Below are 27,906 nucleotides of genomic sequence, written 5' to 3'. Positions count from 1 at the left end.
GGCTCCACTGCGTGCACACTCGGGTCGGTCGATGTGAGCACAGTGGCGTGGCTCTCGGCCTCCATTTGCCAGTTTGTGTTTATGTTCGAGGGATTCTCCGAGGCCCTTTTAACGGCGACGGCGACGTGCAACAGTTGGAGCTTCGCCGCTGAACGCTACTGTTGCCTCGCTGCGGTCGGCCACGAGGTACCGAAGCGACGCTGAAAGGTGAGGCTTTAGTGAAACCTGCAACTTTTCCAACTTGGTGAGTGGTGGAGCGGGCGGCCTTCCTTCTCCGCGGTGTGTGAGGAAGAAAGAGCTGCTGGTTTAACAACTTAAATTCTTAACGCCGCTTCTTATTGCAGGGAGGGAAATAGTTACACGGGAGTGACGCTGGGAGTTTATATTGTAAACATGGAGGTGATAAGCCGTTTTAGGCTCTCGTTGTGGTGTTTAACACCTTTAGACTTGAAGCATCCGTGTGCCGGCGTGACAATGTGATTAGGAAATTAGAGGAGGGGGGTTAGGACAACAACAAAAAGGGGTTACCTTTATAGTTTCTGGTGTGCCGTTGACCAAGATCATTTCTCTTGGTTTTCAAGGTACAAAACGGTGTTAGTGGTTCATCCTTGTTTAAAATGTAGGCCTGTTTTTCCGGCCGTGTCCTGAGCTGGAAGCCCATTGGTCAGTCATACCGAAGTGGTCTCCAGCAAGGCAAAGTCCACTTTTCCCCACAGGGCCACGAGAAATTGTTCAAATGATCTGAGAGCGCCTTTTGATTGTTTATATTTGTAGTATTCGTCTTGAATGGTGTGATGGTGGCTTCGGGGGTTCTTGTGTAGGAGCATTTAACATATCGTTTAAAATAATCTTATTAGTCTGTTAAAAATTTAGAAATATACGAGTTTTACTTCAGTTTTAGAGACAGAGCAGGTCTTTTAAATGTAGTTTTACATTTTCAACCAAAATAAATAATAAGATCATCAGAGGAGCACGCATAGCCCAAGGTTGTAAATAAATTATGTTCTTCCCCCCCCCAAAATTAAGTTTCTAATTTATTTTTCAGGGTATTTGGGGACAGGATGTGCCTTTCTGAAAAACAAAACAAAAAAACATCCCTTGATCAGTGATTTTGTTATTTTTACAGTATGGTCCTGACGAACACAAAGGGACGTTTTTATGATTCGTGCAGATCAGATGTCTTGAAATTTGGTCTGGTTTGCTTACAAAACATTCAAACAGCCGGCAGTCACAGAAACTAGTGGCCGGAGATCATTTAATTTTGACACGATATCAAGTCTTTACACTTAAGATGAGCTACATTCATCTCGAGTCTTCATTTGATTTTACAGTACTTGTGTCAGCGCCTTGAATAATGCCTGTGTCTTTAAGCAGCCCAGTATATGCTGGACTTGTCATTTGTAACACTTACTGTTGCAACACCCTATAGCGATTAGCCAATTCTCAGTAGTGCTGAACAGAGATCTGCTGAGGTGAACATCAGTATATTTTGTTGTTGTTATTATTGTTTACTTCACCATTTTGTGTATGGTAAACAAACACATCTTCACAATAATAAAGTAGCTGAACAGTATACGAGTCTTTTATCTTTCCATCAGGCCATCTTTGAACATTTTTAGGGACAAAATTGATGAGGCACAGCAGATAAACATCGGCAACTGGCATTGGTTAATGTCTTCTTTTTTCAAGTATCAGTCAGATATCAGTCAGCAAGAGCAAAAACCACTGCTCTTTAGATGCATCGGTGCATCCCTGTTTGGTTTCTTTAAGTAAACACGCATTTTCAGCGGTCTCTGAGTTGATCGGCACATTTTGGTTGTAATCAAGTCTTTACATTTCTGGGTGCAGCTTTCCAGGCTCCTCTTTCCTTCCTGCCACTGTTTGTTCTGCTTGGATGAGTTCTAATTGCATCCTCTCTGATCATTGTTTATATTATATTCTATTATATTATGTTCTTCATTTTGTTTTTCTGTCTTTAAAATTAAATTCTGCTGGTTAGATTGTATCAATGTAATGCATGTTGTACCTCTGAACGCTGTTATACCGTACAAATAACGCTGTCTTTTTTTGTTTGTGTGTCAGGTGTCTCATGCAGTGTGATGATCAGAGCCACCGGTGATGTCCGCCTTAGACTCTGAGCTCCCACCCATGGAGGTAAACCAGGCAGTGGAAGGTGAGAAGGGCACCTTGCTTAATGCGCCCTTCTCCGCTCCTCCTGCTTCCATTGCTTCTTCAGCTCCTCCGTTCCCAACCTTGACAAGACCTAATTTCACTAGTGATACAGTGATTGAGAGCAAAGCTGTCTCCATGGCGAGTAATGATTCCAGCGCTGCTGTTTCTTCACCTGCTGAAGCTAGCCCGGCTAAATCTGCAGTAACATCAGCTTCTACCTTAGAAGGAACTGTTGAAAAAAGCCCAGAAGCCTTGCATATAACATCCGCATCAGACTCCCTAACGTGCACGAAAACGAGCATCGTCAATATGCCTGAATCAACACCATGGTCATCTGCGTTGCCCGCGACCACATTTGGCAACACGGACATGGAAAAAGACTTTCCTGCAGTGCTGACCTTCAAAGGTGTGAGTGTCGTTTTGGAAAACAACAACGTGTGGAAGCAGTTCTACAAGTGTGGGACCGAGATGATTCTCACTAAGCAGGGCCGACGCATGTTCCCGTACTGCCGATACCGCTTGACTGGCCTGGATCCCAATCAGCAGTACAGTCTGGTCCTGTCCATAGTCCCATCGGGTCAGTACAGGTACCGCTGGAGTGCATCCAGATGGGAAGTCACCGGGCGAGCAGAACATCAAAACCAAGGTCTGATCCGAGCATTTTCACACCATTACTCACCCTGTCGCGGCTCAGATTGGATGAACAGCTTGGTGTCCTTCTACAAGCTCAAACTGACCAATAACTCCCAAGACCAGGATGGTCATATAGTCTTACACTCCATGCATCGCTACATTCCTAGGCTTCACATAATACCTGTTCCAGATGGAGGCATGCCCACAGCTGACAAGCCTGTAGTTATGGGACATGAAAGCATGACCTTTACTTTTCCACAAACTGAATTTATGGCTGTGACGACGTATCAGAACTTTCGGATTACCCAGCTGAAAATTAATCACAACCCGTTTGCAAAGGGATTTAGGGAGGACGGGAACAACCCCCGTCTGAACAGAATCGCTAGAGAGGTTCAAGCTATTGTGAAGACGGAATACCAGCCCACAGTGATCGAACCCGCCGAACCCAGTGAAAACCATGAGGAGGTACTGGATCTGAGGTGGGTTTTGTGTTGTTTCTTCCTTTGTTTTAACATTGGCAAATTGCTGTGTTGTCACAGCAAAAAAGCGAGAAATGCGTTTTTTGTATTGACACGCTGTTACTACCTATTATACTTTTATGTAAGTGCTATACTTTTGTGTTGTTGTGATGGAGTCTAGGTAATTATAAGTGCAGGAGTAACTAAACATTTATATTCTATGTGTTTAATTGACCTAAAAATCCTACATGATCAAACGGATCACTTAAAGACAACTAAACTGACCAACCACTTTGTTAGTTACACTTCGTTAGTACTGGGTTGGACTCCCTTTATCCTTCAGAACTGCCTTAATTCTTCATGGCAGCAAGGTGCTGGAAACATTCCTCAGAAATTTTGGTCTATATTGGCATGATGGTATCACGTATAGCCCCTTTCTACTAGTACCTACTCGGGTCGGTTCGGCTTGGCACACCTCAGCTTGTTTTTGGGGGGTTTTCATTAGGTGCTAGCATCTAGTACCAGGTATATTTTTTTTAGTACCTACTCTGCCGGGGATCCAAGCAGTCTGAGGTGATTAAAAATATGACGTCAACAGACTGCATGCAACCAATTGGCCCGTCAGTGACATCGTTCAGTGAGTCATGAGGGTGTCTCCTTACGAAAATCCAAACCACTATTTTTTTAAACTTGACAATGAGGGAAATGGCTACACAAAAAACACCCTGGTTCCTAAGTCTGCCAAAAAGACATACAACAAACAGCGGGTATGCCATTGCTTCAACGTCCTCCTTTGTAGTGGCATTCGTGTAGCATACAAATGACATCGTGGGACTTTTGGCCGCATTGCTGTAACGACCACACGCACATTAGATGGTACTCAAATGTAATGAAAAACAACCAAAACAGAGTCGAGTCGAGCCGTGCCAAGCCTAGTAGGTGCTAGTGGAAAAGGGCTAATAGTTGCTGCAGATTTGTCTGCTGCACATCCTCCCAAATTTGCTCTGCTCGATTGCGATCTGGTCATTGCTGAGTCCACTGAATTACAGTGAACTCATTGTCATGTTCAAGAAACTAGTCTGAGATGATTCGTGACATACGGCGGCCCTGGTCTGCTCAGGAAAAAAATCCCCAGACCGTTACACCACCATCAGAAGCGGTGACAATTATTAGACCAGGCAATGTTTTTCCAGGCTTCTAATGTCCAATTGGCAGTCAGTGTGTTGTGTTTCACGGTTTGACATGTCGTGCATTCAGAGATGCTCTTCTGCATGTGGTTGGCTTCCTGTCAGCTTAAAGCAGTCTTTCCATTCTCCTCTGACCTTTGACATCATTGAGGCATTTTCCACCCAGAGAGCTGGCACTCACTGGATTATTTTCTCTTTTTTTGGGCCCTTCTCTGTAAATCCTAGAGATAGGTGTGTGGGGAAATTCTCTGTAGGTCAATATTTTCTGGAATACTCAGACCAGCCATTCTGGCACCAACAACCATGCCTCATTCAAATTCAAAATCACTTTTCTTCCCCATTCTGACGCTTGGTTTGAACTTCCAGTGGGTAGACTTGACCATTTCCACATGCCTAAATGCACTGAGTAGCTATCATGCGATTGGCTGTTTAGATGTTTGTGTTACTGAGCAAGTGAACAGGTTTCCCCAATGAAGTGGCCGATGAGTCTATAAACTGATAGTGTGTGTGTGTGTGTGTGTGTGTGTGTGTGTGTTACATAGAATACACCACAGTGGAACAGCACGCGGTGAATCGCTGCAAAAAACGACTGCAGCGTATAAACTCAGAATATTTGCACAAGTTCTGATTCATTTATTTTGCAACTCTTCAAATTTAATTGAGGAAATACTTCATATAATAATACAAATATTGCAGTTGTCTGAATGCAATATAAAAGTATAATAATCAGAACATTTTTGCAAGCTGTTTGTATTGGATTGCATGCATTATTAATTTCTTACTTGACTGCCTCATTAGGTGTAGGAATTTGTGAAATTGCCAGTTAAACAGCTGGAAATAGCTTATTAAAATGCCACTGCCACATGCTGCTCCACCTCAAATGAAAGGATTTTGCACTGAGATCATGATTAAATCCACTTGTTTGGTATCAATAACCAATATTAACTTTTATGTGTCTTACAGTGCAAACAGTCAAAATGACTCTGCTTCTCTATCAAATGTGCAAGAGACCCGATTGGTACTGAAGCCCATAATGTCTAAACCTGCTAGAAAAGATGAACCATATGTCCCCTGCATAAGAGGCAAACATGCTCTTGGTGAGCTTGTGCTTGTTGCACCCAAGCAAGAAAGCGCTGCCACCAGTGTAGCCCCTGAGGTGCAGCAGGGCTTAAAAGTATGGATGTCGCCTAAAGCAAGATCTGTGACTGCTAATTCCTCAACGTCTACCCCTGGATCATCACCTCGATTCTGTAAGAGGAGGAAGAGGATGAACAGACGTTGGGCAAATTCCCGGGGAAGAGAGTGTAAAACTGCAGCAGCCTCCTCCACAGTCGTCCACAGCCCATCACTGACAGGCGCTATGCAACCGGAGATGGATGATATAGAAGGCCTGCTGTTTGTGTCGTTCACCTCAAAGGTAAAACACTGAAAGTGATTGCATTGGATGCTCAGAGCACATCGGCATGTCTCCAGAGGGTGTAGTTTCATTTAATAAAGGGAGGGGTGGTTCTTTAAGCTTTAATGCTCTTTTATGTCACAGCAAGCTCTTGAGGTTCATGTCAGGAACAAGATGGTCAGTACCTCATCGTCAGCATCTCCGGCTTCCCTAACAACCCCAGCACCACCGACACAAACAAGCGACCAACGTGAGGATTTTCTTTCTTTCTTTCTTTCTTTCTTTCTTTCTTTCTTTCTTTCTTTCTTTCTTTCTTTCTTTCTTTCTTTCTTTCTTTTTCTTCAGTTGATTAAACTATGGAATAAATATTTTTGTGCCTTTTTTTATTAAAACCCTGTTTTTCTTTAAATATTATTGTGGAATCTTTGATATACATTTTTAATGTTGTATGCCCGAATCTAAAATTGTATCTGTGGTGTTGACAGTGGACGTGAATCCAGAGACCGATGAGGAGAAGATGGCTCGTTTCGAGACTGCGCTGCTGAATGAGCTCAGAGTCCACAAACGCAGACAAGTTATCCATCCCGTCTTGCAGGAGGGTGAGTATACAACGGGCATAGTCTTTCAAGTTGTTACCTAAGTTTTATAAAATAAACTAAAGCACAAGAAAACCAACCCAAAACACTCTCACTGTTTTTGCCGTTTCTCTCAGTGGGCTTGAAGTTGAGTTCCTTAGACCTCACTATGTCCATTGACCTGCAGTATTTGGGTGTTTCCCTCCCACTACCACCTCCAGAACACAGCAAGACCACCACTGTGTCTCCTGGTGGTAAGTTGGGCTGAATCTTTGACAGTTTGTGCATGTTTGATCGAGGTCCTTCGATTGCTTCTTTTGCACAATATCTTATGAGTAATTTGTCGTATGCTGTTGTCATAGTAAGAAAATAGGTGTACACACAATAGGTAACTTTTGTTGAGTTTTACTTGTTTTATGTAGTCTAAGTATTGCAGAAAGCTAATCAACATGAGACTGTCGGAAAAGTCCTTTAAATGGTACGCAGTAGGCGGAGATGTCAGTGGCAAATTAGAGCGAGTCACATTAGACTTCTTGAATAGTGATTGATAATATCTAAACAAGGAGGCACCTTTTGTAAAAGCTGTGATTTTGTGATTTTTGTGTGATTTATATAAAACGAGTTTTTCTGCGTTTTTTTTTTAACAACTACTTGGTGCAGTCACAAAGCTACACAGCAAGTGGTCATATCTACGTTTGACGCAGTTATAAGCCCACTAATAATATTTCATTCATAATATTTAAACTTCATGCTCAGCAGGTTTGTGCATGTTTGGTAAGGTGTCTCTGATAGTGATGTGACAAGTGCAGTGGTCAAGAGCAGTTTCCTCCAGACACATTTTTTTTTTAAATCTTCTGATATTGTAAAAGTTATACATTGCTTTGTTTCATCTTAACTGAACTACTGTAATGCACTGTACGCCGGACTTAGTCAATCATCTCTTGCCCATTTACAATTAGCCCAAAATGCTGCAGCCAGATTCTTGACTGGAAAAAGAGAGATCTTATTACTCCAGTGTTAGCAGTTTTGCACTGGCTCCCTCTGCATGACAGAATCCAGTCTTAAAAAGTCATAGAAATATTTAAAAGGTTGTTAAGGCCCGCCTCTCGATCACTCCTGCTCATCCCACAGTTAAAGCTTATTTCAAAGGGAGCTTTGCTGTTGTTGCACCAAAACTCTGGAATGACCTCCCAGATGACCTCATCCGCTGTGACTGTTTTTAAGTCTTCTGTCAAACTTTTGGAAACTGCTGATTTCTGGAGCTGTGATTGGACGATTAGTTGCTGTTGGGTTATTTCATGTAAAACTCTGAATGTATTTAGCAGGATGTTTTCAGGAACCCGTTTATTGTATGTTATTTTAGTGTAAAGCAGGCTTTTAAAGGGGTTTTAAATTTCTAAATGTGCTGTGCCCCTCTCCTCACCCCTGAACCGGTTACGGCAGACAGCTGTCCCTCTCTGAGCCTGGTGGAGTTTCTTCCTGTTTAAAGGGAGTTTTTCCTTCCCACTCTCGCCAAGTGTTTGCTCATAAGACGACACCTAATTGTTCCAGGTTTCTCTCTTTTATTATAGAGTCTTTAGCTTCTAATATAAAGTATCTCGAGGTGACTGTTGTTGTGATTTGGCACGATAACTGCTATGAGCAATGAATTAATTATCACAAACTTTTAATTCTTTATGCCTTTTAGTAAAGCTTGCACTAGATTCAAAGCAGACTTACTCAGTTCATATTGACTAACTTGGGGAATTGGTGTGCCATGGATGGCTGTATCCTTCGATTTAAAGCAAGTTTGATTCACGTGTCTGATTGCAATACACTGATGAAGCGCTTAGTGCTGCTGGTCACTTGTTAGGAGAATTTCGCAAAGTATTGAAAACCGAAGCACGAAAAGTCTCCCAGTCCTAACTAGAGATCTATTTTAAAAATACTGAGTGTGGCCCTAAGATTCGGTGTGTTGAATTTAGCTGCTTTTCTGTTTCTTTCCAGTAAAGTAAAGAACTTTAGACGTGATCACATGCAGCGTCATTGTAAGAGGATGTTTTAACAGCTTTATTGGAATGAATTAAACTCACAAAAGTACAAAAAGCACCATTTCCCCGGGTGCTTATTGGTACTCCTGTAATAAGGAGTCGGGTACTGACTGGAATTTTAAACATCCTCTGTACCCTTCACTAGCTTCAAACATTCAAGCCAAAGTGATGACAGCCATCACTGGTGACGTCAGCTGCTATGACGCAGAGACCGAAAAGCTAGTTGGAAATCTCAGATTCTTTTTTAGGAGTTGAGATTTGTTGTGTGGGTTTTCAAAGGGTGTGTGTAATATGAGGTTGCAGATCTTTCTTGATGAGTTTGTCAGTCATGCCACATTAAACCTTCGCATAATGTCAAGACAGAAGTGATTAGGTGATGGCTCTTGGGCGATCAGATAAGAAAAGAACAGCTGAACTTGAAGGAGTACAATTTTCTCTTCAGCAAAGAGAATAAAATTGGCATCAAATTCTGATTAAAATTTGTGTTTCTGCTGCAGAACCCAGGCTGGCATTGTTAAAACATAATAGTGTGCTGTGACCTGTAACTAAAGGCATTATGTTTGCTGCACAGATGAGGCACTACCCTTCATCTCCAGAACGGGAAAGACAAGTGACATGACGAAAATCAAGGGGTGGAAAAACAAGTTCGTAAAAGGCAAGGAAACATCTTCTTCCAACGGTGAAGGTAAGGGCTGCTCGTCATATTGTTGCTGCAGTGTTCCTTTTATCATGCCGTGGGATTAGTGTAGTCATTCTAATTACCAAAAGATTAACTGAGCTGAAACCAGCTGAAAGTACTTGTGTCTGATTCATTATTCTTCCTCAATAAATTAAAGTCTCTTTCTTCTTTCTCTCAAAAAGGATTACAAAAGAACCTCTCTGCCTTCTGCAGCAACATGTTGGATGAGTACTTGGAAAGCGAAGCTCAGCAAATCAGCGAGCGCGCCGCTGCTTTCTCTACAAACCCAGAAGGCTCGGTGTCCTATCAGCTGCCTGCTAAAAGCTCCAGCTATGTAAAGACCCTGGACAGCGTTCTCAAGCATCGAAAGGCTCCTTCGAAATTCCCAGTGGGGGCCAACAGGCCTTGTCCCCTATCCCACAAACCACTACTCTATTCTGCTCTGACGTCACCTGCTCCTCCGCTGGCCACGCCAGCAGCCCCCCATCAAGCAGGAGCTAAATTCACATTCCAGGCTGCATCCTCGCTGAGGCATCCAAGTGATGCTCGTGGTTCTAGTAATACCCAGAATCAGGGAGTTTCACAGAGGTAAGGATATATTTTGGATTTAGTCACATTTGATCATATGTTTTGTGTTCTGAATTTGATTGGCTACTGGTGTGGCTAAAGGTTATTTGAGTTGAGAATCGATACTTTGTTGCAATAGTAAGAATTTATAATTCTTCTAAGGTGACATTTCTCGTAAAATAGATACAACAAAACCAAAGATTTTTCATTTCAAAATGGAAAAAATGTCACGATGATCACTGATACTGACTTTTTGTATTTGTATTTATGAAAGCCCTCTAAATATACTGATTTACTGTAGTTACCTACATTGTTTTGTACGTAACTACAGTACAGGTTTAGTATTAGTTGATGCTTTTCAAAACCTAGCTGCAAGTTTTATCATATTTGTCTTGGTACCAGCTTAAAGTGAATTTCAACTCTCCACCTGCACTCTCAGGACTTTCTTTCTTTTGTGACTTTAATGCACTTTAAATTATTCTTCAATTTATTCACCAAAAGCTTTTTACCCCTCAGCCATAAAAAGCCGATGGGATATTGTCGTCACCCTGACGGTTGGGTGGGTGGTGTGGACACCCAAGTTTGTGAAAGGGATAACTCAAGAACTAGTCTACCTAGGATTTTAAAACCATACCATAGGTGAATCTACTAAAAGTCCCAGAGGAGTTTGAATCTCAGTTTGACCTTGGTCTGAAGGTCAAAGTTAGAGGTCAATTTTTCTATTTAAAAAAAGAAAAAAAAGAAGGAAGTCACCTAGGATTGGGACTTTTCCATTAGTACCTACTAAGATCGACTCGCCACAACTCGACTCGACAATCAAATACCACCTAATTTGTATGGTCGACACTCTCATGACTTATCGAATGATGCCACTGACCAGGCAATCGGTGGCATGCAGTCTGACGATGTCACATTTTAGTACCTGCTTGGATCACTTGGAACTCCGGCCGAGCAGGTACTATTTTAGTACTTGGTACCAGGTGCTATGACCTAATGGAAAACCCTGAAAGCCGTGGCGAACCGTGGTGAGTCGATCTGAGTAGTTACTAATGGAAAAGGGGCTTATTAGGAGGGGTAGCAACAACAACAGAGAGGTAACACTGACAGCCATCAGTATTTTCTTCACTAGTTGTTTATTAGTTGTTTATGAGTTTCATAAAACTACTGCGTTATAGTAGACTGTTTATGAACAATGTAGAATCCATATTATCTATTAAATTGATATTAAGATTGTATTTATAGAAATATAATTGATAAAATTAATAGAAAGAGGGAAAAAAAAACTAAATGTTACATTGTGAGTCATGAAATTATTTTTCACAATTTATCTTTTCAGTCCATTCACTTTTTTTTAATCAGTTTGTTTGGGTGGTTATACATCTTTATTTTTTTTTTAATCAAAGGTTATAATTCTCATCCATTTCCTTCTCACCCATACTGTAGTTTTTGGGTTATCCAAATCCAGCCACATCCAGTGCAAATGACTGCAGTTGTTGATCGTGTAACCCCCTTTTCCCCGCTACATTGGCGGGCATATACATAGGCTTCCTTGCTTTGTAATTAGTCCTGTAACTGTTTTCCTACAGCTGTTTATAATGTAGTTTTGCTTCACATCAGTGCATCTTTTCAATGAACAATTCTTATCTGCTCATTTCATGTTTCTTCCTCAGGTTGTCAGAGATGAGCTTTGGTCAGAACCAGGGGCCGATGTACAAACCTTCGGGGCTCACCAAGTTCCAGCACAAGCTGCTCGAAATGGAGACGGCAGCTTTGAACCAGGGCCTCAGCAGAACACAGCTGACTACAGAGAGGCTGTCAGCTGCTCTGACTGTAGTACTGACAAAACAGGTATGTAGCATGTTTGTCCTCTGCAGGAAGTGCAGGAATGTCATGGGCTGGCATGTCAGTGATGACTTCATTGTTTCATTCTGTAGTGATGATTTTAAAAGTCACCCTGGCTTTTATAATATCAAATGTAAAGGAGGTACATTAAAGAAAAGCACGCAAAATGATTTTTCAAACTCTTTTGATGACTCTCACTTCTCATTTTAATCAGACGCAGCCCAGCCAGATCTTGAAAGTACCCACTTCTCCAAATAAAGTTGCTGGACCTGAATGTGGTCAAGAGTTCTGCAGACTCGGCTGTGTGTGTTCCAGTCTGCAGCACCTGAACAGAGGCCATCTCCACTGCAGGCGGCCTGAATGCATGTTTGGCTGTGCCTGCTTCAAACGCAAGATCACTAAGCAGACGTCCACAGGGGAGAGCCAAGAACATCCTGTTTACTGTAAGATCGAGTTCAAGTTATTTCAGTATCATTTGTGTGTTGTTGAAGATTTTTTCCCTGATTCTGACCACAGTCTTTCAGAGTCTTTCTTTGCTCAGTTTGGTCACAAGTGTTAATGAGATACTTTTTGCCCTCCCCAGCGATGACTAATATGGAACACGTGGTCCAGCCTCGCCAAGGCTCACATGCTAATAAACTGTGGAAGCGAAATGGCAGTGATGAGGATCCAGAAGCAGTTTTTATTCCAAAAATTGCACCCCTCTATGTGGTTACACCAAAGGTCCAAAAACGCAACAGTGTATTTCCACAACCGGTAAAATAAAATTGCTTTTCAACAGCTTTTTTTTTTTTTTAATTAAATGCTGATGCTGAAGATTATTATTTTGCCATATTAATAATTGCTAAGTTCGTCAATTGCGAAAAACAAAACAAAGAAGTTTTTCTTTGTATTTGTTTGCAATTTGTCCTGTAATCTCATTAAAAAGAGACTAAAATCTTCATTGCAGATACGTGAAGAAGATAAGGATCCAGTGTATAAGTATTTGGAGAGCATGATGACATGTGCTCGTGTAAGAGAGTTCAATAGCAAGCCGCCTCCTCAAGTCACCATAGAGCCTAAGATCTTTGCACCAAACGCCCCAACAAAACCACAAAAAACCACTGACAAGTACTACAGCACTTTACCAACTGTTAACAAAGCAGGTAAGAAAAATAGCTGCACTGTAGTGAAGTGGGATATTAAAGGTGTTTGTAGTTGTTTAAAAACATATTTCCCTGTAACCTCCAGGTGAAAACGCATCTCAGGAAACTGCATGTAGTGAAGTAGGAGCAAGGAAGCAAATACAGATCCAGTCAGTGTGTCGGTGGCAGAACGACCAGAGGATGATCCTGGAGGCTTTATGTCAGCGGATGAATCATGATCAGCTTTCCCAACGTTTCTACATTGGTCCTTACCGCATCTGGCCAATCAGCAAGATCATTATGCGGAAGCCCAGCGGCTCCATCGTCACCTACCAGGTACTGAAGATTTGGGTATAGACTAGAGATGGCACGATACCACTTTTTTTGTCCGATACCGATATCATAAATTTGGATTTCGGCCGATACCGATATGAATCCGATATAGTGTGTTTTTTAATCAATAAAACTGTTTTTTTAATATCTTGCTGCATTTTGTATAAGTTCATACTCAAGTTTAAAAAAAAACCCACTAAAGCTATTCTGTTATACCTGTATGCAAAAAATACACTGCACCCAAAATATGTCATAGTTCAGCAATACTGATCAATCTAATAAACTTAAACCTGAACCATCCTCCCTATTCTGGTATTTTAAAGAGTAAGCAACCTAACTAATAGGGTTGCAAACTCCCAGCAAAAAAAAAATGCACAGAAATCAATTATTTTTCAAGAATAATTAAATAGATTCAACATCTTTCTTCAACAGAACTGCAGACTGCACAGATGGTACCTTCCCAAAGGAAAAAGTACTATAGCTTACTAGGGTATATTAGACTTAATAGTTACTATATACAGTAATGGACTTCTATACATTTTACAACAGATTAAAACTTTGGGTGTAAGATTCAGATAATTATTTATTAAAAGCTAGATATTTTAAATGAGAATAAGAAAGAAAAGTATGTCTTTGTGCCCCCTTTTCCCTGTTCATGCCCTATCGGCCCCCCTGGCTAAACTTTGCTAGATCCGCCCCTGCACAGTTACCAGCCGTCAGCTACGTAGAAAAAGATCCTGGTGTACAAAGTAATATTAAATAAATTCTAACAACAGATTATCAAGCTGCGTGCTGCTGTTGTTCAGCTGCTGGTTTCCTCTTTCTGGCGCGAAGTGGGCGATAAACAAGAGAGACGGCCTCGCGACAGAAAAGCCGATCAGCTGATCATTAATCAGTTTCACGATTGAAGTAGCAGCAGGAGAGGGAGGGAGAGAGAAGAGGCAGTCGCTCCATATATCGGTTGTTAAGCTTAACGCTGGAATGCTTTACAAACATTCAGAGATGAACTTACACATCTTTACGTTTCTCTGGGATAACTTTCTCGGAGATGAAATGCCGGTTTGGTAGCGAGGCTCCAAATACTCAACCAGACCGCCGACAGGTCTCGCACGCCACAGCCGCTCTATCACGTGATGCATACTGCTCCGACGTGCTACAGTTATGAGCCGAGTTATGCCATGTCGCAAGTTTTGTGAGGCGCTTTTTTGATATTTAATGGATCGGATTACTTTTTTTTTCTCTCTCTCTGATATCCGATCCAGTAATTTAGGCCAGTATCAGACCGATACCGATACGTAATATCGGATCGGTCCATCTCTAGTATAGACTATATTAGAAAGAGTTACCCACTGGATTGTGAAATCATGTTTTGATGCCTAAAGTCAGGAGCAGTTGTATTTAGTTGTATTAGGCAGTACAAACAATATGTGCACCTACTGGTTACAGCAGGCTATGTCTGCTCACACCTTACCATGCCTATAATAATTCTAATTTGAACCCTTAATGCTGTTTAAATGGATAAGTTGTTGAAAAAAAATCACTCTTTACAGTTTGGGTGTAGTTAGCTACAGAAACAAAAATGTATTTATTTTTTGGGCCTTTTTACGGTTTTATTTGAAAGGGTACAGTGAAGAGTGACAGGAAAGCAGAGGGCAAGAGAGAGCAAAGGGCTGCATGTGGCATATGGTCGCCTTCTAATTCCACTGAGTGGGCGACTGTTGTTGTGATTTGGTCCGCCATTTTAACATCGGCATCTATGGAGTTTGACCAGCTTTGGAAGATGGCCTCAGATGGCCCTTGTGGGTACTACTGTTTGGGCACTTCCCATGTTGCAGTGGCTTCCTGAGTGGCTGCTATCTGCTGGGTGTCTAATAATCCTGCTTTTGACTGTTGGAACATTTGTCCTCACTTTCTTTGCTTTGTTGCTTTTTCGTGTGATGACGTGATGTACGGCGTTCTCTACAGTTTCCAATATGACAAAGTTCTGTACTTTTTTTTTATAGGTGCAAATTAGCAAACCATCAAAAGCCAGTGATTGTGATGATGATGATGAATGTGACAGTGATGAGGAAATGCATACCAGTAAAGGCCTTGATGAGAACACTGATGCAGAGGAGGAAGATGGCCAAATCGAAGAGCTGCAGATGTGGTTTGGAGTGACACCCTTTCTGAGTGGAGTGATGCCTGCTGGCACGCTGAGAGCCGAGAGAAAACCTGCTGGTTGCCAAGCACCTGGACTTATACAGGTAAGGGCTTTGTAAAGTTGTATCAAATACATCCATGTGCCTGGGAATTTTTAAATTCTCCGTTAGAGATTGTCACTGGAAAAAATTTGCACTGAGGTTTGGATGTTGAAGGGGGGAAAAAAATGAGATTTGCATTCAGTAATTGGATTTATCCTTTGGAAAAGATAACAGTTTGTGGCTATTTAAGGACTAACAAACACACAGCTACACCAGCTGAAATATACAGATACTTTCTAAAATATACATATGCATTCCTTCCTCTGCAGGTAAATGGCAAATCCTACAATCAGGCCAGACTCCAGCTTGGAAAGATGGGATCTTTGCATCCAGCTAACCGCCTTGCTGCCTACGTCACAGGACGACTAAATGCTTCAGTTGATGTTCCTCAGAAAAATTCTCAGAAATCAGACTCTACACATAAAACCAGCATTCCAAAAACTGGCGCCGTAAAAGTTGCAAGCTCATTAGTCAGTCCAAATATCGCTGCAAGGAAAACTACTGATCTGAAGACACTAACGCCGTCACCAGGTAAGGTTGTCTCTGTTGCTAGACTACAGCAGAGGCACTTTGTTTTACATATTCAAAACTACCACCTCCTAAATGTGCTGCCTGTTCTTCCTTTCTCTGGCTTTCTAGTGAAAATCAGAATTCATTTAAAAATCACATGCAAAGCCTTAAATTGTTCAGGTCCTTTCTCTGCAGCAGTGCTAGAGCTGACTGTGCTTTTGAGGTTGTAGCAGCTAAATTTTGAAACTCACTTCCTCAGCCCATCAAGTCAGTTAAATCAGTGGTTTGCCTTTTGACTGCTGAAAACTCTTTTTAGCTTTTCCTTGGTTCATCACCCATTCCTGTAATTCACACCGAATACTTGCATGTAAGTGTGTGTGCATATAAACCAATAGAGATACTATGCACGATGTTTGTTTTTATTCAAACTGTGAAGCAATTTGTAACTGCGTGCTTAAGATATTCACTGTCTTTATCATCGTCTTAAAGGACATGACGCTGAAAAACAGGACTGTCTGTTTGGAAAGGCTCTTAGTAAATGTGGTTTTTCACGTGTTATAGCTGAGCATAACCTAAAACTGTTTTTAGTATAGTCATGTGAAAAAAGTCCACCACTTTTATTTCTGAGATTTAGTGCATAATAAAAACATTTGATTCTTACCAGGCTATAAAATTCTGAAATACCACCTCACGTGAATAGCAGAAATGTGTGTGAAAAGCTAAGTACACCCCATCATACAGTAACTTGGGAATTGATAAGAATTTAGCAATTCCGATTCCTTATTGATTCTCATTGGCTCCACTTTGAGAGTCACCACCATCTCTAAGCAGCATATCAAAGACATTACATTCATGCAAATTAATTACATGCTGAGTGTTCAAATCTTGTGAATTTTGGAGATATTTGTTGTGATCAGTGTTGGGGTCATTATTTAAAAAAAATATTGCATATATGCAGAACACTTTTCTCAAAAGTAATGCAGTACGTTAGTTAATTACACCCACGGTAAAAACAGTCGTTACACTACTCGTTACGTTGCTTTCATGTTACTCTGTAAAATGATCTGAAACACACTGTCTCATAATTGCCATTTAAAAATATAAACATACAGGCTACAACCCCACACACCAACACAAACGCCTATCCCGATGAGGACAAGCGTGATCTTTCTCTTAGTATTTAGGTATGTACACAAAGCCGACAGCACAAGTCAAAGATGAAAACCAGTACAGATTTTAAAGCGGTTGTCATGGTGATTCTACTGTAGAAACATGAGCCGGTAGAAACTGAGGTCATCAGTTTGTTACCTGTTGAAGTTCAGCAGTGGCTTGTTTCTGTCCTAGAGCAGTCTCCACTTTACAATCGCACTCTCATCCTTTTGTGCAATAAAAATAAAATAATGTCCATATCCACTTTTTTTCCAGTTCTCTACAAGAACCGATTCTCAATTCCAATTCCTAGTCATGTGTCTGCAAAACAATACCAAATTACCACCCCTACACCATCATGCTTGACAGTTGGTATTTGGTTTAGGCTAAACATGGTGCTGTGGTTTATGACAATCAGCATCTCCACTTTGATCTTTCCAGTCTCATTGTTCCTTGTGGTTTGTTCAGATGCAACTTCACAAACTTGAGCTGTGCTGCCGTGTTCTTTTTAGAGAGAAAATCCTTTCTCACCGCAACCCTCCCAAACAAGCCATGACAGTATTTGTTGTACTGTCATGAACTACTTGGGTTATTTGCAGTTTCTCCGATCATTGCACAGTCTGACCTTAGGGTGAATTTTCGGAGATATCTACTCCTGGAAAGATTGACAGCTGTCTTTGATGTTTTCTACTTGTAAATAATCATTCTTACTGTAGAATCATGGTCTTTTAAGCCATCAGAGACTGATGGGGAACAATTGGTTCTCTAAGGTCACTGCTGATGTCTTTCCTCCTTGGAATTGTGAATGCGCTAGACATGCAAACTACCAAACCTTCTGCTTTTATAGAGGTGCTCAACCTTGCTGATGATCAGTTAATAAAGTGCCTTTGGTTATCAGCAAATGGCTTCTTCTCTCAGTTTCAACTGAAGCAGTAAAAGAGTGCTTAGACTTTTTTAGACTTAGTTTGCTTTTCCTTCTTAGCTTAATTTTTGTTGAATAAATAATAGGATGGTGTAAGATGTCATCTGGGGTTGTATTTACATAATTTTAGGATGTGGTAAGGACCAGATGATTTGTTAAAGCATTAGAATTGATAGAGGGTAGATGAACCTCAAGAAGTGACATCAACTTAATCAAATAGAATAGAAGTAAACATGTATCACTAAAAACACAGTTATATTAAAATAATGCAGATATTATCATCTCATCATGCTGAACTAGTTTTTTCTTTTTTTCAGTTCTCTTATTCCATCCATGCCTTCAGAGCAAGGGACGTATCTCATTGGGGCAACAGTCACAGAAATCATCCAACATCAGCTCTGTCCAATCACTTGCCTCAGGCCAGCACAAGTCAGACTCTTCCTTCCAGAGCAGCTCCTCATCCTCGCCTGTCTCGCTCACCGTCTCACAATCACTGAAAAGCCCCAGCTTTTTAGGACAGAGTGGAACCTATTCTTTCAGGATCTGTCCTCCGTCCAACCAGGGCACCGGAGGACAGAAGCTACCTGGGGTTCCCCTGCCCGGGGGCTTTACCCTCATTCAGCTCCCAGTGCCCGGAGCTGATGGAGCAGCACAACAGTCAGGACATCTAAAAGCATCAAACATGGCGAACAATGATATCCTGTTACAAAAAGACGGTGCAGCTGGGTGTCCTGCTGTGGACACAGTGAACGCAGTCAAGAGCTCTTTAAGCAGCAAATTAGCAGAGCCCAGCTCCTCCCCTGGGCTGGTTTGTGATGGCAAGATCCCATCAGACGAGGGCGATGAGGCCAACGGCAAGCAGGCAGAATCAAACCTAGACATCGCTTCAGAAGACACAAGCTCCTACTCATCAGACAGTGAAGGAGAGGGAGACGAAGATGTAAGTTTGAGAATTACAGTTTACTTGTTTTTTATTTTCTTTGAGTGCTTAGTAATTTATTTTAATGGAAGGCCCTCTAAACTGTAAGTGGACAATGGTTTATTATAAATGTAAAGAAAAAAATCAGCTGTAAGCTCATAGAAACAAATCAGTCCAACTTTTAAATACATGTAAAATTGAAACTGGGTGCAAAAATTCAAATTGGTTCATCTTTAACTCTAATTATAAAAACACTAAATTGATGTTGTCTTCAGGATGAGATGGTGGATGTTGAGACTGTAGAAGAAGTGAAACAACAGATGGCCATTGCTAAACTGAAGAAAGCTGTTTCCAAGGGAGTGCTGCAATCACGGTAATAAAAAATGAACATCTGGATGTTGAAATTAAAGCATAAAATTGTTATTTACCGTCAAAGCTGAAATTTGTTTATCATCATTTAGAGATTCCAGAGAAGATTTGGGATCATTTTTGGAACTCGACTCCCAGGTAAGACAAGCGCCAGCTTAGACCGCCGTATTTAATTGCCCTCACTTTATTTAGATATAGTAGGAACACAGTTTTTTGTATCATAAGGCAGTATGTATAGTGTGTTTTGAGTTTTCACTGCGTCTCCTCCAGGATCTCAATGATTGTGGTGAGACAAAAAACAAAAAGAGGCGCGAGAACCACACAGTGCTAGAACGGCTGAGAAGATCGGAACAGCGAAACCTCTTCGATAAACTCCAGGCTGTCCTACGGAGTGACCCAAGAGCTCCCAGGCTCCGCCTCCTGTCATTGGTCAGTTCTGCATACTGCATTTTTCCTTCTGGTTAGCTAAAGTGGAAACTGCAAGACAACTAATGGGAAAATGTAATTCCACTAAAGGTTGTGTGCACTTTCTACTACTTTTTAATACTTTTTATCACAATAACAAGGTCATGTTCTCATTAAGCATCCAAATAAAAATTTAGTGACCAGTGCCAGAGAGTTGGTACAGATACTACCACAGTATTTGCATCAGACTACATACTTCAAAAAACCTTTAAAGATTTAAATTTGAGTTCCTCTCAATGGAAAAACATGTGGGTGTTTTCACACGTATAGTTTCTTTCCTCTGGTATGAATCAGTTTGAGTTTGTAAACTTGTAAACTGTTGCTAGCACATACAGACCTTTGCATATATATGTAGCACCTTCCCTTCCTCCCCTGTACCGTGCACCTGCAGTTGGTTCGGAACACGGTTGGATCACGTTCACACCATAAACTGACTCCTCTGGGTTTAATTTTAAACAGTACCGTGATTACTGTGTTCACACCTGCACAGTCCAACCACAACAAGGAGGAAAACAAACCAGAGTTTGATTTAAACAGACTAAACACCATAGGTGTGAAAACACCATAAGATCAGATCTCAGGTTGTCCCCTTCATCTTATGCCACCAACATGAGAAAACAAATCCCACAACTGTCACATTTAGATTCAGAAGCCACTACAATCTGATAAACTGAGAGGAATACATGGGCCGCACATGAGGTCACAGAGCACAAATAAAAATAAGAGTAAAGGAAGCCTGCAGAGGAAAAATTATATGGTGATAGTTAATTAATTTTACTAGGTCAAATTGTCCTTAAATATGACACACTTGCGGTTTAGTTTTTAAAAATCAGTTTTACAGTGAAGTCTTTTTAGTTTTGTTTTGTTTGTTTGTTTGTTTGTTTGTTTTTTTGGGGGGGGGGGTTGTTTTTTTGTTTGTTTTTAGTAGCCCATATTCAGCAAAAAGAAAGTTCTCTTTTTTAATCTGTACTCAAACTTATTTAAAAGGTCAAACATTTGTTTGGTTGCCCCCTTCCGGATTTTCTCTGTTTTTGTATGTTTTTCACACTTAAATGTTTTAGATCACAAAAGAAATTTAAATATTAGACAAAGATAACACAAATAAACACAAGATGCCATTTCTAAATAAAGGTGTTTATTATTAAGGGGGGGGAAATGTAAACAAATAAGTAAAGAAATAACTGGTAATCACATCTTTGGAAGGCTGCGTTCAATTTCTCGCCACACCCAGGCCTGATAACTGCCACAACTGTTCTTAATCAAGAAATCACTTAAATAGAACCTGTGTGACAAAGCGGAGAAGACCAAAAGATCCTCAAAAGCCAGACATCATGCCATGATCCAAGGAAATTCAGGAACAAATGAGAAACATGGTAATTGAGATCTCGCAGTCTGGAAAAGGTTAGAAAGCGATTTCTAAAGCTGTGGGACTCCAGCGAGGCACAGTGAGAATAGGGCTGGGTATCGTCACTGATTTCTAGAATCGATTCGTTTCCGATTCACAAGGTCCCGAATCGATTCGATCCACGATTCGATTCAATTCGATTCGATTCAATTAAATTCGATTTGAAACTGGGAAATTTTGACAGTCAGAAATATTATAATTCAGATCAGTACATTTACATATTTTTGTATCTATAAAAAGGAAGCTGACACACGCAAGACTTTATCAAAGGTGTAAGCGTCACAGCAGATGCCTTCGTGTCAAAGTAGCTGAAGATAAAACACAGAAAAACATGAAGGTGGTTTTCCTGGCCTGGGATTTTATAAAAAATATTCTGCAGTACATCGAAAACGAAAGAAAACCATTAATCAACATATGAACGTTACCTCTGACGTTACAGCGGTTTTATTAGAGACACGGCTAAGCGTTTTGCATTTTGCATAATTTTAAAAAGTTTAAATTTGTTCAGTATTGAACGGCAGAAATTAGGTTTTCTTTTCGGAAGTATGTAAAACGAAAAAAAAACCAGCGGCCGACAGCGCTGTAAACAACGGTAGACTTGTGCGTAACAAGCAAGCGAATAATGCAGAAAACAGATTTTTAGACGGGAAACTGTTCTTGAAGTACAGAGAGAGAGAGAGAGAGCTGTGCATGACGTGTGATTTTATCGTGGTGGAAGCAAAACAGTAAAAGTCAGAGTGATTTCATGACGATGTTTATGTGAAGCGTAGTTTGGATCTTCTTTTGCTGCTGGTTCGGTCAATATTGTTTGGAGAGAGATAAAACTAACAGCTTTAGAATCAGCGCAAAAAGGGCGTGAACACAAAGCGCGGACCCGCCGACAGATCAGAATCAGCGAGCTGTCGGCTTTCAGCCCCGACCGTGTCCGTGCAGTTGTTGTGCCAAAAAGTGATTGTCTGCCAGAAAGTGATTGCCGTCCGCGGGAGCGCGCGCAGCCGCTTAAAGCTGCAGCGCCCGTCGGGTGAGAAAGGCGACATCTCACTGATTCTGATCCGCGGGTCCGTGTGTTTACGTCCTTGTGCAGAATCCGTGTACCTGCTCTCATTTACTGTCTTAGCTGTTTGGTGGTTGTTGAAATTTTGTGAGGTTTCACCTGAGATTCTGGCGTTTCGGGCAAAATAAATTTATATTAAAAAATCGATTCAGGATTTTAATGAATCGATTTCACGTTATCCAAGCCAGAATCGATTTTAATCGATGAATCGATTATTAAAACCCACCCCTAAGTGAGAACCATTATACACAAATGGTTGACCTCCCCTGGAATTGCCAATCAACCAAGAGTACACAAGAGCCCAGGGACGACTCATCCAAGCTCTTGCTGAGCAAAAAGAACATAAAGGATCATCTTAGTTTTGCCTCTTTTGGAAAAAACAAACAAACTCTGGACTGATGAGACAACAGCTGAACATTTTGGAAGGTGTTTATCCAATTATATCTGGTGTCAAACTAACATGAAGGTGCTTTAAGAAAAGGAACATACAACAGTAAAATATGGTGGTGGTTGTGTAATGGTCTGGGGGTGTTTAGCTGCCTCGGCACCTGGAAGACTTGCTGTGGGAAATGGAGCCATAAATTCTGCCATCTACCAAAACATCCTGAAAGAGAATGTCCGAGCAGCTGTTTGTGACCTCAAGCTGAAGCGCACAATGGTTCTGCAGTAGGACAATGATCCAAAACACAGCAGCAATACCACCTCTGATTGGCTTAAGAAAAACAAAATGAAGACTGTGGAGTGGCCGGGCCAAAGTCCTGACCTGAATCCGATTGAGATGCTGTGGCATGACCCTAAAAAGGCGGCTCATGCTCAAAAACCCTCCAATGTGGTTGAATTGCAACAATTCTGCAAAGATGAGTGGGCCAAAATTCCCCCACAGCGCTGTAAAAGACTCATTGCCAATTACTGCAAACGCTTGATTGTACTTGTCGTGCTAAGGCTGGGCCAACCAGTTATTAGGTCTAGTGGGCAATCACTTTTTCACACCAGGTCATGTAGGTTTTGATTTTTTTTTCCCCTTAATAATAAACACCTTCATTTAGAAACTGCATTTTGTGTTTAGTTGTGTTGTCTTTGTCAACTATTTAAATTTGTTTGATGAAAACATAGGAAATCAGGAAGGAGGCAAACACTTTTTCACAGATCTGTAGGTGGGAGTTTTTGGCCTCGCCGTCAACACTCGTTTTTGCCATTTTGTGTTTTTTAGGCCCTGAAAGAAATTCAGAGCCTGGTTAGGACCTCCAAACATCTAGAAGAGACAAAGAAGATGCTGACGCAGATACAATCGGGCTATGTAGAGACACTCTCTCAGTTGTCTGGTATGTACACTCTGTATTAATGCACCTTTTCTTGTCCTGTACTGGTTTTTGTACTGTTTGAATGCACTGAGTTTGCATGGAGAATAACTCGAAGCTTGCTATCCAGCACTTGTGTACGACATCCTGCTCTTGTGTCAACATAGAGACTTGATCGCCAGCAGATCTGCTTTCATCAGTTGTCACTAATTTTCTGACCAAAACATTTAGGAAATTTCAACTAACAGACATGTAATAATATGTGCATGCACGTTTCACTCCCTGTGCTGAAGTTTTTTTTTTTTCTTTCTGTTTTTTCAAATATAACATTTTTAGGAAAGTCTCAAAATGTGATCAGGCACAAACTAAAGGAGCTGTGCGAAAAACAGAAAAAGAAAGAGAAGACGGTGAAGTGGACGCCTTTCTTTTCCCACCTGCTACAGTCCAGAGCCGCTTTACTACAAGCCACTGCTCCCAAGTCTAACCCCACGCCCTCATCTTCAGTACAGCCTGACATCGGGGCTCCTTCCCAGGCCAACACAGCCACAACTCCACACAATTTAAAAACGATGATAACCCTGCTCCAGCCTCTCCTGCGAAAAGCTCCAACTGAATCCTGTCCAAAGACACCTGTATCTAAACTTCTGCCTCTGCTGGTATCCTCTCCAGCCCAGGTTGCGAACGCTGCACCCCGGTCCCAGGTGAAAATTGAGCAAGGTGACCATGTGGCCTCAGTCCAAGAGAAAAAGTCTCCATCAAACTTAGAAGTCAAACAGAAAGCTTCTGGAGAGCCAGACCAGGCTACTGGTTCCCACATTTCCAGTTCCCAAACAGATCAGCAGTCTCAAGACCCGCCCAGTAAAGCTTCACCTCAGGTCCCCACAGCCAAAGAAGGAGCCTCACCTGTATCCCCAACAGCTAACTACACCAGCACCAAGGTTCACACTCCAAAGCCTCTGGCTCTTCCTCTTATTCGCTCCAAGACTGGCAGGCTCATACTTCCCTCATGTCTGAAACCAAGTAAGCACTTTGATCAGTTAATACACCAAATTTAAATTATCTTCCATTTAAATGTGTTACTATAATATTATTGCGTATGTTTGTGTACTTTTTATCTTACAGTTGGCCAAGGCTTCTATACACTCATGGTCATGAAACCAAGGAAGAATGAAGAGGAGGGTGATGCTAGCTCTTCAGCTAAGATGAAGCTATTTGAGCCATCAGACGCTACCATATCTGCATCAGACCCGCCTTTGGATTCGGAAACTGGGCATAACCTAGAGAGCAAAACAGCATCTTCAGATTCCGATTCGAAGGGTTCCGGTGTAATTTCCCCCCAGGCTGAGCTTGCCACCCTTAACAAATCAATGTTTGTGCCTTCAGTGGATCTTAAAGCTACAGAAAACAACAGTGAAGGCAGCACAGGTGCAGACATGAGCACAACTCTTCCAGCTGCCCGCTTGAGGTTTAATCGTGTGTGTTCTGTCAAGTCCGATGTCGATCCAAGCCTTCCAGAAGCCCGTCGAGGCAGGGGCAGGCCTCGAAGGAACCCTGCAAGTACTGCTGTGGGTGAAAAGGAAAAGTGTAGTGTGATAGAGGAGACCAATACATGTGTCAGCAAAGGTGAAATATCTGTGCTGCTTGAAGAGAAACAAAGTAAAAAAATTACTTTGGAAGAGACCAAGATGGAAGCTGAGGACCTCGCAGGCAATGTCGGTAAAGTAGCAGATATTCCTGTGCCAGTCAAACGACCCAGAGGAAGGCCTCCGAAAAGAAAGTCGGCACCAGTTAAGCGTCCTGCAAGTAGTCCCCTCAGATCCAGCTCTGAGAAACTTAAATGCAATCCCTCCGCTAAGGCAACTGAAAGCCCTACCACCAAGACGTCGAGGCCTTTAACACGCGGTGCTTTAGGAAAGGACTTCCCCAGCGCAAAGAAACGGTCCTGGATAGACGTAGAAAAAGAACTGGAACCTGACCTAGAATAGTTGTAACAAACGTCCTTTCACTACAAAAACAAATCTACGCTCTGAGAGTCTCACACTGAAATCTCACTCATGACTAAAGATGTCTTCACATGTGAACTCTGGACTCCGAATCACATCGGAGCCTTTGTCAAAGTCGTCTCTTCTCACATGTACAACACGGCAGGAGGCGGTTTGCTTCAGACACCTTCTCATTGTTAGGTTTAAGTGAAGGCGCTGCCTGGGACCATGCAGGTAAGGGTGCATCCACCTGCCCTCTATGCTATTCTCACATGGGCACAGTCGATTAAAGCAGGAGTTTTTGTTCTGGGAACCTGGATGTAAAAGACTAAGGATACAGCATCTTTTTCTAACATCATCTTCACAGTCTTACTTGAAGTTTCTCTGCTTTCTGCTGATATTGGTAGCTTGAGTCACGTGTGTCAATGAAAGTGTCACCAAATGTGCCTGTCTGAAAAAGCCAAAGGATCAGGGCCACGGATAATAACTGCTGCTCTTTTCTGAACTCAGTGGACTTCTTTCATAATGTAGAGAAAGGCTGATTTTTTTTGTATAAATGATAAAGCGGCATTAAGAGACCTGCTGAATGTATTCATGAAATGAATCAGTTTTGATATCAATATTTTCCAGCAATGAATGATCTTTAAATATTACCAACTTTTAGGTGGGGTATCGAGATGTATTTGAATTATGTTTAACTTTGAGCGATTCTTCACTGAACTCTCTTATGCAAAATAAAACTATACAGATATGTTCTGCGATCCAGCATTTTAAGCCTTACAATGTAAGCTAAGTGTCTGTTCCCAGCTGGGTGATGCACAGCTTTAACTGTATCACGTCTTAACAGGTGTCATTTTTCAATGGGTGCTAGATAATGTGTTACTAATCTGTTACTAATGCGGTAAAGCTCATCAGTAGTTGCACTTTAAATGTTTTTTTGGTAGAAATCACCCGTGTTGTCTCCTGTTTGCATTAACCTGTAACGTAACACATTAAATCAGCATTATAAAGTCATCTTTGAATAAGTCAGTACACATAAACCTGATGTTTTGGAAGCGATGCAAGACGTGTAGTTGTGGTAGATGTGTACCTAATGTAAATAGATTCTGTGAATATTTATCGTTTTTTAATTGCATAACAGTTTGTCTTTGGGTGATTTCGAAACACTGGTTATCTTGCCTCAGTCTGAGTGAATTCAATGCATTTATTGTCCCATCCTTCACGTAAAATACCACCATTTTTGCTTTGTTTGATGTCTTCAAGCCAAAATGTGGCTGATTTCATGTGAATGGTGATGTAACGGCATTTCTTCTTGGAAATAAAACCGTTTGTGTTACTTGTTTTCAAACATCTGTCACAAATAACTTTTGTTGTTTTTTGGGGGGGGAGTGTATTTCATCTTGTCTTTACATATTATGAACTAATCCTGTCTGTACTCCAACACCTTGGATTTAAATCAAATCAGATGTGACTGAAGTGCAGACTTTCAGCTTAAATTCAAGAGGATTAAAAAGTATTTTTTGAGCTCTTTATGAATAAACTTTTCAGAGGATCAGTTTTAATTGAACTAACATAATTTGAATAGTTCGGTGAAAACCATTTGCAGTCAACGACCACCTGAGGTACAATCTCTGGAGATCACCAGGTACTGTTGTGGTTCCTCTCTCAAGATGCCCTGTCAGCCCTTTACCGTAGCCACCTTCACTTATTGCTTGTTTGTGGGTCTCTGCATTCAGTTTTTGTATTTAAGAACTGCAAACCTGCTCTGTTAGGTTGAGATCAGGTGAAGGATATCTAATTTCTTTGCCTTGTGAAAGTCTGATCAGTTTTGCAGCATTTGTCTAAATCCGAGGAAAAATTGTAGCCCTGTACATGTCACAATCCATCCTGCTGTTTCTATCAGCAGTCACATCATCAATGAACAGTGATTGAACTGTTCCACAGGCACCCTTACAGGCCCATAACATGACCTCCACTGTGTTAGTGTGGTTTGTTTTTGCTCATGAGCTGTCCCTCTCCTCCGCGCTTTAATTAATTATTCCTGGTTCTGTCCAGGATCTTTCATGTTTTCTGGCAAACTAATCGGGTATTCTTTTTCTTGAGTGTGGCCAATACACATCTGTCATCCAGGTTATGGTAATCTAAGGAGCTTGGAAGGAAAAGCAACTGGACTTATATAAGTTTCTTGAAGAAATTTCACTTCTCATCCAAGAAGCTTTTTCATTTCTAAGAGCAAATGGTGGATAGTTCCAGATTTTTAAACCCTATTGAGAGTGTCCCTAAGACGGTTTCGGGTGAACCCATTGCGAGATCTTGCCCCTCCCCATCATGTGACTTTATTCAGTTGATTTTACTCTGACTGTTGTGCACCAACTTGAGAGTATTCTTGACTTTGTGAGATGTTGTGAAATTGGTTTTTGTAACCATGGAAATAATTCTGTCATCATGCACTTCAGTCATCTCCTGTGGTCTTTGTGGCCTCTTGGTGCAGCCGAGCTGGCTGCTGGCATTCCTCTTTTTTAAGAATGTACCAGGCTGTTCATGTAGCCACTCCTAAAGTTTATATTGATGATTCAGTGTAAGAATAGTCTTCA

General features: G+C 41.3%; 1 protein-coding gene across 1 annotated transcript; it reads left to right on the top strand.

The window, feature by feature from the left end:
- Nucleotides 1-17: 17 nt before the first annotated feature.
- Nucleotides 18-26,563, top strand: LOC134643494 (MAX gene-associated protein-like). Its single transcript, XM_063495889.1, has 22 exons — nucleotides 18-207; nucleotides 2,083-3,284; nucleotides 5,414-5,867; nucleotides 5,991-6,096; nucleotides 6,332-6,445; nucleotides 6,559-6,675; nucleotides 9,023-9,136; nucleotides 9,313-9,718; nucleotides 11,368-11,545; nucleotides 11,754-11,982; nucleotides 12,123-12,295; nucleotides 12,489-12,684; nucleotides 12,770-12,999; nucleotides 15,000-15,242; nucleotides 15,509-15,770; nucleotides 18,138-18,760; nucleotides 19,015-19,112; nucleotides 19,201-19,246; nucleotides 19,379-19,537; nucleotides 23,243-23,354; nucleotides 23,667-24,350; nucleotides 24,453-26,563. Exons 2-22 carry the CDS (start codon nucleotides 2,119-2,121, stop codon nucleotides 25,313-25,315), a joined length of 6,573 nt encoding a protein of 2,190 aa, XP_063351959.1. The 5' UTR covers nucleotides 18-207; nucleotides 2,083-2,118; the 3' UTR covers nucleotides 25,316-26,563.
- The last annotated feature ends 1,343 nt before the right edge of the window (nucleotides 26,564-27,906 follow it).

Source organism: Pelmatolapia mariae, linkage group LG15, assembly GCF_036321145.2.
Source record: "Pelmatolapia mariae isolate MD_Pm_ZW linkage group LG15, Pm_UMD_F_2, whole genome shotgun sequence".
NCBI lineage: Eukaryota > Metazoa > Chordata > Actinopteri > Cichliformes > Cichlidae > Pelmatolapia > Pelmatolapia mariae.
Note: the sequence above shows the minus strand (reverse complement) of the source record. Positions and strands in the feature narration are given on the sequence as shown.

Excerpts from the sequence above, each read along its gene's own strand:
- LOC134643494 (XM_063495889.1), top strand. The coding sequence starts at position 2,119 with ATGTCCGCCTTAGACTCTGAGCTCCCACCCATGGAGGTAAACCAGGCA. Across the intron at positions 6,097-6,331 it reads GACACAAACAAGCGACCAAC|TGGACGTGAATCCAGAGACC; the intron begins GTGAGGATTTTC and ends TGGTGTTGACAG. Across the intron at positions 9,137-9,312 it reads ATCTTCTTCCAACGGTGAAG|GATTACAAAAGAACCTCTCT; the intron begins GTAAGGGCTGCT and ends TCTCTCAAAAAG.